Source organism: Salmo salar, chromosome ssa15 (assembly GCF_905237065.1).
Source record: "Salmo salar chromosome ssa15, Ssal_v3.1, whole genome shotgun sequence".
NCBI lineage: Eukaryota > Metazoa > Chordata > Actinopteri > Salmoniformes > Salmonidae > Salmo > Salmo salar.
Window position 1 is genome coordinate 53,483,641 of NC_059456.1, and position 13,181 is coordinate 53,496,821.

The 13,181-nt window shown below is 43.0% G+C and overlaps 1 protein-coding gene across 1 annotated transcript; it reads left to right on the forward strand.

Annotated features, from left to right (window-relative positions):
• Positions 1-135: 135 nt before the first annotated feature.
• On the forward strand, positions 136-10,278 carry LOC106571574 (actin-related protein 10). The gene is made up of 12 exons (XM_014144799.2): positions 136-349; positions 803-875; positions 992-1,074; positions 1,268-1,376; positions 4,797-4,972; positions 5,225-5,304; positions 6,288-6,323; positions 6,542-6,621; positions 6,816-6,889; positions 7,355-7,436; positions 8,523-8,724; positions 8,944-10,278. Exons 1-12 carry the CDS (start codon positions 273-275, stop codon positions 9,123-9,125), a joined length of 1,254 nt encoding a protein of 417 aa, XP_014000274.1. The 5' UTR covers positions 136-272; the 3' UTR covers positions 9,126-10,278.
• The last annotated feature ends 2,903 nt before the right edge of the window (positions 10,279-13,181 follow it).

Consider the following 13,181-nt stretch of genomic DNA (forward strand, 5'->3'; position numbering starts at 1 on the left):
AAACGTTTGGATGTGACTATAGACCGGTAGATTTTTTAAAATGTATTTCAAATGTTTGTGTGATTTCATTTAAAACATAAAAGTATCATCCCATAAATTAATTTACAGAGGGCCAACTATTTTTAAGCAGGCGAGTTCCACGGACGTCATTCCTCAAGCTGAAAGGATACAGCCCAACCCAACCGAACCGGAATTAATGTCATTGCACTTGCATGTCGCATATTTAGTAAATTCTCCATATTGGAAACGATTAAATAAATATAAACGTTAAAATGCCCTTGTTTGAAGGGTTGGGGAGTGGAGGGGAGAAAACTGCAGTAGTCATTGATTTAGGAGCAGCCTACACGAAGTGAGTATTTAGCTAGCTAGCTATGTTGTTAGCTGGCATAGCTAAATTTGGCTAGCTGACTACGTTAACTACTGTTAGCAACATTGCCACTGCCAGTTATAACTGCTAAGTAATGAACATCAATCAGAGATTTCATGAATTTAAGTAAATATAGACCGAGTGTCCACTGTTTAAAGCACGTTATTTAGTTAGCCAAAATGTGTTAGTAATATGCTATTGCTGAAAAAGGGCTAGCAATGATGTTTAACGTTAGCAAGATGTCTGGCGCCTGGGGCAGGTCATATGAGAAACAGATGAGACCCTCAATGACAACTCTGCTTCTGTTTCTGTACTGTATATTGACACACACTAAGGCCTTTTGTCAATGAATGTGGACTCAATGAGTATTGACACTGTCTGACAAGTGCCAATGATTTCACCCACCAAACTAAATGGTTTTGTATGATGATGCAGATGTGGCTTTGCTGGAGAGACGGGGCCCAGGTTCATAATTCCCAGCGAGATCCAGAAGCCTGGACAACAACAGGTGAGTTAGTTACTGAGCGAATGACTAGTGCTATTTAACTTATTGACAGACCATATTCAAATGGACAGCCTCGCATATTACCATTAGTGACGGTGTGTGTGTGTCTTCTGTCACAGTCTATCAAAGTAGTTCAGTACAACATCAACACAGAGGAGCTCTACTCCAACCTCAAGGAGTTCATCCACATGCTCTACTTCAGGTGAGGCTCTTTTGACGAAGTAGTGTGTGCAATGACTGACACATTAATAGAGAGAACCTGAAAGTAACCATGAGGAAGAAGCCATTTTAGATTTTGGAGATGCATCCCAGGTCATAATAACATGGATGATTGAGTGACTAGACTTGTAGTCTAGAATAAATGTCTGTGTTTACTCCCCTCCTGCCCCGCCCAGGCATCTGCTGGTGAACCCTCGTGACCGGAGAGTGGTGATCATTGAGTCCATCCTCTGTCCCTCCCACTTCAGAGAAACTCTCACCAAGGTCTTCTTCAAACAGTTTGAGGTACTGTCTGAGACCACTGATCTACAGTTGAAGTCGAAAGTTTACATACACTTAGGTTGGAGTCATTAAAACTAGTTTTTCAACCACTCCACACATTTCTTGTTAACAAACTATAGTTTTTGGCAAGTCAGTTAGGACATCTACTTTGTGCATGACACAAGTAACTTTTCCAACAATTGTTTACAGACAGATTATTTCACTTATAATTCACTGTATCACAATTCCAGTGGGTCAGAAGTTTACATACACTAAGTTGATTGTGCCTTTAAACAGCTTGGAAAATTCCAGAAAATGATGTCATGGCTTTAGAAGCTTCTGATAGGCTAATTGACATCATTTGAGTCAATTGGAGGTGTACCTGTGGATGTATTTCAAGGCCTACCTTCAAACTCAGTGCCTCTTTGCTTGACATCATGGGAAAATCAAAAGAAATCAGCCAAGACCTCAATGGGAAAAATTGTAGACCTCCACAAGTCTGGTTCATCCTTCGGAGCAATTTCCAAACGTCTGAAGGTACCTCGTTCATCTGTACAAACAATAGTATGCAAGTATAAACACCATGGGACCACGCAGCCGTCATACCGCTCAGGAAGGAGACGCGTTCTGTCTCCTAGAGCTGAACATACTTTGGTGCGAAAAGTGCAAATCAATCCCAGAACAACAGCAAAGGAACTTGTGAAGATGCTGGAGGAAACGGGTACAAAAGTATCTATCCACAGTAAAACGAGTCCTATATCAACATAACCTGAAAGGCCGCTGAGCAAGGAAGAAGCCACTGCTCCCAAACCGCCATAAAAAAAGCCAGACTATGGTTTGCAACTGCACATGGGGACAAAGATCGTACTTTTTGGAGAAATGTCCTCTGGTCTGATGAAACAAAAATAGAACTGTTTGGCCATAATGACCATTGTTTTGTTTGGAGGAAAAAGGGGGAGGCTTGCAAGCTGAAGGACACCATCCCAACTGTGAAGCATGGGGGTGGCAGCATGATGTTGTGGGGGTGCTTTGCTGCAGGAGGGACTGGTGCACTTAACAAAATAGATGGCATCATGAGGATGGAAAATTATATGGATATATTGAAGCAACATCTCAAGACATCAGTCAGGAAGTTAAAGCTTGGGCGCAAATGGGTCTTCCAAATGGACAATGACCCCAAGCATACTTCCAAAGTTGTGGCAAAATGGCCTAAGGACAACAAAGTCAAGGTATTGGAGTGGGCATCACAAAGCCCTAACCTCAATCCTATAGAACATTTGTGGGCAGAACTGAAAAAGCGTGTGTAGCAAGGAGACCTACAAACCTGACTCAGTTACACCAGCTCTGTCAGGAGGAATGGGCCAAAATTCACCCAACTTATTGTGGGAAGCTTGTGGAAGGCTACCCAAAACGTTTGACCCAAGTTAAACAATTTAAAGGCAATGCTACCAAATACTAATTGAGTGTATGCAAACATCTGACCCACTGGGAATGTGATGAAGGAAATAAAAGCTGAAATAAATCATTCTCTGCTATTATTCTGACATTTCACATTCTTAAAATAAAGTGGTGAGCCTAACTGACCTAAGACAGGGAATTTTTACATGGATTAAATGTCAGGAATTGTGAAAACAACTGAGTTTAGATGTATTTGGTTAAGGTTTATGTAAACTTCCGACTTTAGCTGTATATGTCTACAATAGAGGCCAACCGATTTATGATTTTTCAACGCCTATACCGATTATTGGAAGACCAAAAAAAGCCGATACCGATTAATCGGACGATTTTTATATATTTGTAATAATGTCAATTAAAATAAGTGTTCATTCAGTATTATTGTAACTTAATATAATACATCAATAAAATCAATTTAGTCTCAAATAAATAATGAAACATGTTTAAATAATGCAAAAACACAGTGTTGGAGAAGAAAGTAAAAGTGCAATATGTGCCATGTAAAAAAGCTAACGTTTAAGTTCCTTGCTCAGAACATGAGAACATATGAAAGCTGGTGGTTCCTTTTAACATGAGTCTTCAATATTCCAAGTTTAGAAGTTTTAGGTTGTAGTTATTATTAGGACTATTTCTTTCTATACCATTTGTATTTCATATACCTTTCACTATTGGATGTTCTTATAGGCACTTTAGTATTGCCAGCCTAATCTCGGGAGTTGATAGGCTTGAAGTCATAAACAGCGCAATGCTTGAAGCACAGTGAAGAGCTGCTGGCAACTGCAGGAAAATGCTGTTTGAATGAATGCTTACAAGCCTGCTGCTGCCTACCACCGCTCAGTCAGACTGCTCTATCAAATATAAAATCATAGACTTAATTATAATATAATAACACACAGAAATACGAGCCGTAGGTCATTAATATGGTCAAACCCGGAAGCTATCATTTCGAAAAACAAAACATTTATTCTTTCAGTGAAATACGGAACCGTTCCATATTTTATCTAACGGGTGGCATCCCTAAGTCTAAATATTACTGTTACATTTCACAACCTTCAATGTTATGTAATAATTATGTAAAAATCTGCCAAATTAATTAGCCTTTGTTAGGAAGAAATGGTCTTCACACAGTTCGCAATGAGCCAGGCGGCCCAAACTGCTGCATATAAACTGACTCTGCTTGCACTGAACGCAAGAGAAGTGACACAATTTCCCTAGTTAAAAGAAATTCATGTTAGCAGGCAATATTAACTAACTATGCAGGATTAAAAAAATATACTTGTGTATTGATTTTAAGAAAGGCATTGATGTTTATGGTTAGGTACATTGGTGCAACGACGGTGCTTTTTTGGCGAATGCGCTTGTTAAATCATCACCCATTTGGCGAAATAGGCTGTGATTCGATGAGAAATTAACAGGCACCGCACCGATTATATGCAACGCAGGACAAGCTAGATAAACTAGTAATATTGTCAACCATGTGTAGTTAACTAGTGATTATGTTAAGATTGATAGTTTTTTTGTAAGATAAGTTTAATGCTAGCTAGCAACTTACATTGGCTCCTTGCTGCACTCGCGTAACAGGTGGTCAGCCTGCCAGCAGTCTCCTCGTGGAGTGCAATGTATTCGGCCATAAACGGTGTCCAAAAATGCTGATTACCGATTGTTATGAAAACTTGAAATTGGCCCTAATTAATCGGCCATTCCGATTAATTGGTCGACCTTTAGTCTAGAACCACTTTGCCGGAGGCAGGTGATTGCTGATGTAATGAACCTGGTACAAAAACCCTATCCACCCTGACTAGATGGGTGTAAGCAAAATGGCGAATGCAATCCTCCCCTAAGCCAATTGGGAAGCTAGATGGAGGCATCTCCATATTGCTCACACCTAACAGTAGGTGCAAGACAAAAGGGGCAAGGATTTTATATTTTCAGATCAGGCGAGGATGTTTTGGATTTGTCTCTTACCCATGATGCATCTGTGTTTCCAAGGTGCCCTCTGTGCTGTTTGCCCCCAGCCACCTCATGGCCATAATGTCTCTGGGCATCAACTCAGGCCTGGTGATGGACTGTGGTTACACTGAGACACTGGTGCTGCCTGTGTATGAGTGCATCCCCATCCTGCCAGCCTGGGAAGCTTTGCCTTTGGGTGGAAAGGCCATTCATAAGTAAGTAGTATGCGTGTGTGTTTTTTTGATGGCGTAATCATGTGAAGTATGTTCGCTTATGTGTTACTTTGCTTGCCTCACATACTGAACTTCAGGGGAAACAACCTGTTGTTCACCTCTTGAGAACTGTGTGTTTCAAGCCGTAGTTTCTTGTTTTGCCGGCCTTGACAGAATGAAGTGTGTCAAGGTGTGTGCTTTCAGAGGTACTTGTCCCCCTTTGTTCTAAGTGGCTGTGTGTTTTCTACACTTCAGGGAGTTGGATGGGCTCCTGGTGGAACAGTGTACAGTAGACTCAGACTCCAGTACTGGACAGAGTCTGCCTACAGTCATTGGTAAGACCCCCACATCAGAAACCTACTTGTCAATAACACCAGCAACTTACCTCACAACTGAAGCAGTGCTTTGTCATTGTATAAACTGTGTTAGTTTGCTACCACCATGGATCCTGTTGTTTTCTGTGGCTTTACCATGCGTTGTGAATAGCTGTTGTTGACAGTCTTGTTAATTCATTTTTCAAAATGAGTTTCATAGTGATGCTGGTGTTCCGTTGTTATAAGAAAGGAATGAAAGTTATAATCTCTCTCTGGGTGAATCAATCATGCAACATTTTGTATTCAGAAGTTCTTGTCATGGCGTGATGTGAAAGGAAGGCGAGACCCGCTCCTTCTCTCTTTTGAATTATGTATATACACATGGCCTTCTTTCTCTCCTTCTGCACTGCATCCTGGGGGTTCTGTTCTGTTCTGAGAGTGAATCATCATGAAGAGCAGCAGTAGCTCTCTAGCTAGCTGACGCAGGGCTAGGCAGTTCGGATAGGCATCAATAATTAAAACAGGCATAGCATAAACCACCTCTCTCTCTGCACTACTGAACCACACCACTGCAGAACCACGGCACGACTGAATGGAGTGTTACAGTCAAATTAATAACGTAGACTATGCATTGGTTCGACTGTTATGAATGCATACATTAAACTGTAGCAAACATATCTGGAGCAGGTAAAAGGTATATATCAAATTGGGACTAGTGAACTGCTCTGCACTTATCAAGAGTAGATATAATCCACTCTCTTCACTTTCTCCATAATTCCTAAACACATGAGTGCACCTCCGTAGTCGATTGTGGTTTCGTCTCCTTGTCTCAGATGCACCCCCCATGGCGTGCCCCGTTCGACTGCAACGAGACTCAGTGGTTTAGTACAGTAGCAGAAGCATTGACGTGAAATGAAGGGCTCTGTGAGGTTTGTGTTTAAGGAAGGCTAAGTGGGTCATAGAAAAATAAGTCACTTTCTTTTCATCCTGTCTTTCTTTCCCAGGCTCCATCCCAGAGGAGGTTGTAGAGGATATCAAGGGTATGTTCAGAAGAGACTGAAACCACTTTTGTATTGCCTTCATACAGACAAAACAGACAATGCTGGGACGGGATTCCTGTTTGGCAGTTAAATGAAATTGATTTTGCTACAAAGGGCAGCTAAAGTGAAAATATTTTCAAACACCCCATTCATGTATGTTGGTGTTGGTGCAAGTATATTCACGTAGACCCTCTAATGCTGTTTGTCTTGTTGTCCAGTCAGAACCTGTTTCATCAGTGACCTACAGAGAGGCCTGAAGATCCAGGAGGCCAAGTTTAACCTGGGCGGCACGGCTGAGGTCAGTGATCTTTGACCCCCAAAACTGGGCAGTCAGTCATGACTATGTTTGGATTGTGTCCGGTATTTCAAAGAGTAGTTATTGCTGTGTTCTTCCAATAAATGCCTTTCATTAAAGTTGGTGTGGTGAGTATTATAGTGAGTATATAATCCAGTGCATTCGAGACCCTCACATCCATGTTCTTCCCCTTGTAGCGTCCAACACCACCCCCTGATGTTGATTACCCATTGGATGGGGAGAAGATTCTGCATATTAAGGGACCAATCAGGTAGCTGTTTGTCCTCTGGTCCCCCCACCCCCCTGAATAGCTGTTATGCTTTACTAACACTAGCAATGTGGAAAACTATGGAAAATATCCTCAAATATGGAACATATCCTCAACTGAATACAAGTAATGATACAATTACAAGACACGGCAAATGTGTTGTCCATTTCATTCATGTCCAGTACACTTCCAAACCTATATATTTGGTTCTGTGTCTCCTCTTTAATATCTGGGTCACCTTCTATTATTGAATCTGGGTTGTCTCTGCAAGGTCATTCATCATGAGTGTCTGTCTGCTCTTCTCAGCAGCGGCTAATGAGACGCTGCAATTTCCCCTTGGGGTCCCAAAAATGTTTATTGAATTGAAATAAGGGTTGTCTTTTTTGCAAAGACTTTATTGCAGGGACTCTGAGTGATGTGATGGTTCTGTTTTGTAAGGAATCGTAATACAATTCAGATTTATTGCAGGGACTCTGTGATGGAGATGCTGTTTGAGCAGGACAACGAGGAGAAGAGTGTGGCCTCTCTGGTGCTTGACGCTCTGGTCAAGGTAACATTTGTATTGGTTTCTTTCTGCTCGAACAGCAAAGCGATGAGATGCTGCCAAAATATGTGGGTACTGAATTCGTAAGTTGCAACACTGTCTTCATCAGTAATTACTGCACAATGTTGCGTCGGTCACAACGCCCTTTCATCAGACATCAGCGTCTTCTAATTAAAATCAGCCATTCCATAATTCCTTCCTTCCTTATTTTCCATTTTGTGATGAGGAACGATTCCCCCTGAAACGTACGAGAGACTTACTTTAACCCTGTTACCATAGCAACACTTCCAGACTGGTTCACCGAGGTGAAATCGGCTTGGTTCCTTTGAGAGGAGCCTGATCAGACCAACGACAGACCATTAATCTCAATAGGCAGTGCGGCCTCCATTACTCTTGCTGCTGGCCCAGCACTCTGTAAGCACAGTACCATAAGCACTCGTTGGTCTCAGTGGACTAGTTTGACAGGCAGTCACAGGAAGCTAGTTAACAGTCCACTCCACTTCTCTGCAGTCTACAATGTCAATGAGGTTTCTCTCCTGAGAGACCAGCACTTCTGTCCTGCTCAGGAGTAACAGGGTGACAGGGAAGTCAGCAACCCGAACCTCGTTTATCATGCTCATGTCCAGGTGAGCCTATGTCAGCATTTATAAACTTGCGTGACCATTTTCCTCTCTAATTTCAGTACATGCGTACATTACGGTCATACTGCATGGATGCTGAACTACTTCTACCTGGCTAGTCAGAGTCTTCTTCCTCTCTAGGTTTCTTCCCACCCAGGCCCTAAATAGTTTTTCTTGCCACTGCTGCCTCTGCTTGGCACAGTTTGCTGTAAAGCACTTAGCAAGTACAACTGATTTAGTTGTGCGGAAATGAACAAAATTTGAATGATTTGATTCATTGATACATTTCTGATCATGTTTTTAAAAAAAAAATCTTATTAAACCTCCATTTCTGTCCCATACACATAGACAGATAACAAGCTTGGGAGTTTAAGTCCAGCTTGCTGTTAATTTTGTGAACAGGACATTTGAGAAAATATGACTGATTTGATGCATTATTAACCACGTGTTTCCATCTGAATAACCCCCTTAGTGTCCCATCGACACTCGTAAGGCTCTGTCTGAGAACCTGGTGATCATCGGGGGCACGGCCATGCTGCCTGGCTTCCTGCACCGGCTCCTGGCTGAGATACGCCTCCTGGTGGAGAAACCCAAGTACCGCGACGCCCTGGCCACCAAGAGCTTCAGGCTGCACAGTCCTCCAGCCAAACCCAACTGCACCGCATGGCTCGGAGGTGAGACCCGGATTAGTCTGATAACCAGCCTTGTCCATAGACACTGTAGAGCTGTATGGATCCGATGGGTGTAGGAATACAATAGTAGCTAAGCTGCGAGGTGATTGATACTACAGCTAGTGGCCATGGGTTAGAGATCAACCTGCCCCCCTCCAGACTGATTAGGTCTAAACCAGCTGTGAATAACCCTGTGTCTCCTGCTTTCCTCTCCCTGTGTAGGAGCAATCTTTGGAGCACTGCAGGACATCCTGGGTAGCCGCTCCGTGTCCCGTGACTACTATAACCAGACAGGCCGTATCCCTGACTGGTGCTGTCTCAGCTCCCCACCCCCAGAATCAGTATATGATGCAGGGAAGACCCCACCACCGCTCATGAAGAGAGCCTTCTCCACTGAGAAATAAACCACCAGATCAGACAGTGTCTACTTCTAGTCTGCATCTGCTATCCATGTCATCCTATACCCTAAATAGTGCACTACTTTGGGCCCTGGTCCTGGGGAAAATGGTGCCATTTCGGACGTAGTCCACACTAGACACAACAAACTCATCCCAGACATAGAAAGTTAGACCTACCAGATATTATAGGTACGTCTCAATAGTCTATCGTGGCTTCCTCTCATGCTCCCGAGTGGTGCAGTGGTCTAAGACACTGCATCTCAGTGCTAGAGGAGTCACTACAGACCCTGCATCGATTCCAGGTTTTATCACAACCGACCATAATTCAGAGTCCCATAGGGCCAGGGTAGGCCGTCATTGTAAATAAGAATTTGTTCTTAACTGACTTGCCTAGTTAAATAAAGGTTGAAATAAAAACATGCCCTTCCCCTCATTTGTACTGAACAGAATTGGTGGTGGTGAGAGCAGTATGGAAAAATCCTGCGACAAAGGAGACAAGGCCATGAAGTCATGGTAGACTATGGAGATGCACCCAGCATCTCAACCCCCAGACGGCTGTGGATTGTAGTTTTAGTTCTGTCAGTCTTTATGTGCCTGTTCTTGTTCTGTAAGACTCCTCCTGACCTATGCCACACTGCCATCCAGACTCTGCTCACTCTTATCGCTAAACTACAGCTCACTGATACGGTAGTCAGCATTTTATATGAGAGATCTGTGCTGTGGCCATGGATTCCGGGGTCAGGTAGATCAGTTCCTGGCCCAGATCCTTGTAAACAAGGCGGTCTTGATTTGTGGCCGTGTGTTGACCTCCCCTTGAGGCAGAAGTATTGGTTTGACTCTGACGAACGGATGCGTTTCATGTTAAAACATGCTGTTGAGCTGTATTTGAAAACTGTCAGTAACAAAATGTACTGTAGGTGAACCAGATAAATTGCACTTCAGTATTCAAATGTTGCTTTGTCAAGTTGCTCTTTATGTAGTCATTGTGAATGCTACCCCAGGCATTGTTTTTCAGCAAATATGAAGTGTTTTATTAGCCTTGTATTTATTGTTTCTTCTTTGCCATGTAAAACATTGCAATATCAGTTTCAATCTCCCAAGAGCTCATATCTGTAATGCATCAACTCAAATAGCGTTAAATAAACATTCCTGAAACATTCCCACTGTTGCTCCTATCCTTTTCCTTAGTGTTGTCTTTCCTGTCTTGTCTGTTTATGTCGCTCTGCCCCCTCAGTCTTTCATGAGACTTCTTTCTCACTCTCCAGAGCCTTCAAGTGATGTTTCACACTGATATTCCCACAGCTTGCTTCACTGTTAAAACGCATACTGGAGAACATGAATAATGTTCACTCTTTAAGGATGTGAGGAGACAGCACTCAGGGGGTATTGTTTGAAGCTAGATTAGGGGTATTTCCTAGCCTCTTCCAAAGTAATGAACACCAGGCCAAAGTAATCATCATGAAGTGCTGGGTACTGCTAATACTGTGTGACAGTAGTGAGTCTGGCAAGCAAACACCAAGTGGCTTTGACTCTTTCTGTCAAAGACCGACAGACATTTTAAGGTCTTCATCGTTTTGGGTTGATTTGTTGCGCTATTAAACAATGGGACCATGATGCACCAGGTCACTGACACCATTGTGCGGGTGTCTATTCATGATTTCATGAGTTAATTTTTTTGAACCTAGCACCTGCAAGTCATTGGATGTGCTTACACTATGTTTGAAACATGAATGATCTATTTCTGGCATGAAACAGACGGCACCGTCATAGTGTATGATTATGTGCAATACATGCAATGTGACTGTTTTTGATTCAAGGTTCTCTATCCTCCTGCATTCATATCAGCTTACACAGACACACACACACACTCCTGAGTTCCACAATGACATGCAATCATATTGCTGAGATCCCTTTGGTGTCCATGTGCCTGTGTAAATCAACTCTGAATGTACCTGTCTGATCAGGTTTGGTCATTCTAGTTGATTATAGATCCCATATGGGCATTGGGATCCATATACTGTCTGGGGAAAATGACTTCAAACACCAAAATGTCCAGGTTTTGGGTACAACATGCATTGCCCACAAGGAGGCGCCATAGTGAAACCGAAGAGTGTGTGTGTGTGTGTGTGTGTGTGTGTGTGTGTGTGTGTGTATGTGTGTGTCTGTCAGGTTGTGGTTGTTTGCCCTCTCAGAGGTCACATAAACCATAAACTGTTTAGGTGGTTGCCACTGTGTGTCTGTCTGGGAACTGATGTGGCGTCATTACTCAAAAGATATATGCACATGCACACACCAATAGTGCGCACACACGCACACAACATGTCTCTCTCTCTTTCGTCAGCCCGGAGCTATCTGGGTGGGGGTCTCCCCTGTGGCCCTATAGGGCCACCTATACTATATGGTAGTGACAGTGAACCCAACAGGACTTCCCTGACCCAGATCCCTCAAGGGTCACACTCCTGTTCGCCTGTTCTCCCGAGCTTCCGCTCCATGTTAGGAGAAATCTGACTAAGCACTTCTTGGCAAACTCTATTCTCAAGTTCAAGTTTGTTTATTCGTTATATAAACATGATAGACACTGAGTATACCAAACATTAGGAACACCTTCCTAATAGTGATGTCCTTCGGGTGGTGGACCATTCTTGATACACACAGGAAACTGTTGAGCTTGAAAACCCCAGCAGCCATGCAGTTCTTGACACAAACCGGGCAGCCTGGCACCTACTACCATACCCCATTCAAAGGTACTTAAATATTTCGTCTTGCCCACTCACCCTCTAAATATGCCCCAGGAAAAAGATTGTGCACAATTCCCCAGCACATATCCGTCTTAATTTGTTGAGTGCCTTCCTACTCTCTCTCTCTCTCTCTCTCTCTCTCTCTCTCTCTGTAATGCCTCTGTCCACATCTGGGTATATGGAGATGGGTATCCCAAGGAGACACTCATATAGAACAGTCCCACCTGTGTTGCAAAACTTTCCCAAAATTCCCTGCTTTTCCAGAAATCCTGGTTCCAGGTTTCCTGCTTATTCCCTCCTGATTCCAGGCATCCTCCAACTGGGATTTTGGGAAAACCAGGGAGTTCATTGGATGTTCCCAGAATTTTGCAACGCTAGTCCCACCTGCTGTTGCTCTATCCTGGGAAAACTCCACCAAGCCTGGTCTTCATTTCCCAGTTTCCCTCCTCTGAGACTGGGGAATCACAAGTCACTGAGGCTGGGCTGGGCTGGGAGTGGGACTTGGGCGTCAACTCAGTTCCCAGGGACAGAAAGTCACAGCTGTTAACTTTGACCCTGCTATAGGGCACTCCCTGAGTAAAAAGCTGACCGACTGACTGCTATACTGTTCTTTCATTCACATTGTGGATTTCTCCCAATTCAATGAATTATAGTGCTGTGGTGAAAGAGTCAAACCATTGTATACAGTATACATCACTCAGAAGGATAACAGTGTCTACCACTCTTGTATACACACCAAACACCCCAGAGTATGTGATAAGTGAGATGTGTAAGATGGGGGGGGGGGGGGATCATCTATCCTGGTTATCTCTCCTCATTCAAAACAAAACTACCTACGTATTTATCTGGTTGTCTATCACTCTGGTTTTAACAACAGAAATGTGTGATGATTCCACAGCTCCACTACAAGTTACTGCCCACTGGGCAAGAACTGGTTGAATCAATGTTGTTTCCACCTCATTTCAACCAAAAATGTCAATGTGATGACATTGAATCAATGTGGAAAACTGATCAACGTAAGGGAATTTCTTCTTTTTTTTCACCCAACTTTTAACCAAAATCCAATGTGATGGTGAATTTGTTTGTTGATTTCACATTGAACTCACATTAGTTGACAACTCAACCGAATGTAAGTAAAAACAATAGACGTTGAACTGACGTCTGTGCCCAGTAGTTATATTCCTCATCATCGGGTGTGAGAGCTGTTCTTTGAACTAATAACAGAGCTGTACCATTATCATGGATGGAGATGGAAGGTCATCTTTTCCTCTAGGTGTGAGTAGCATGGCCTATGAGTTGTACATGCACAGTGAATTGTGTATGT

Bases quoted from the DNA above. Each gene is read 5' to 3' on its own strand.
- LOC106571574 (XM_014144799.2), top strand. From the start codon at position 273: ATGCCCTTGTTTGAAGGGTTGGGGAGTGGAGGGGAGAAAACTGCAGTA. The intron at 876-991 runs GTGAGTTAGTTA...CTTCTGTCACAG, and splicing joins AGAAGCCTGGACAACAACAG to TCTATCAAAGTAGTTCAGTA. The intron at 4,973-5,224 runs GTAAGTAGTATG...TCTACACTTCAG, and splicing joins GGTGGAAAGGCCATTCATAA to GGAGTTGGATGGGCTCCTGG.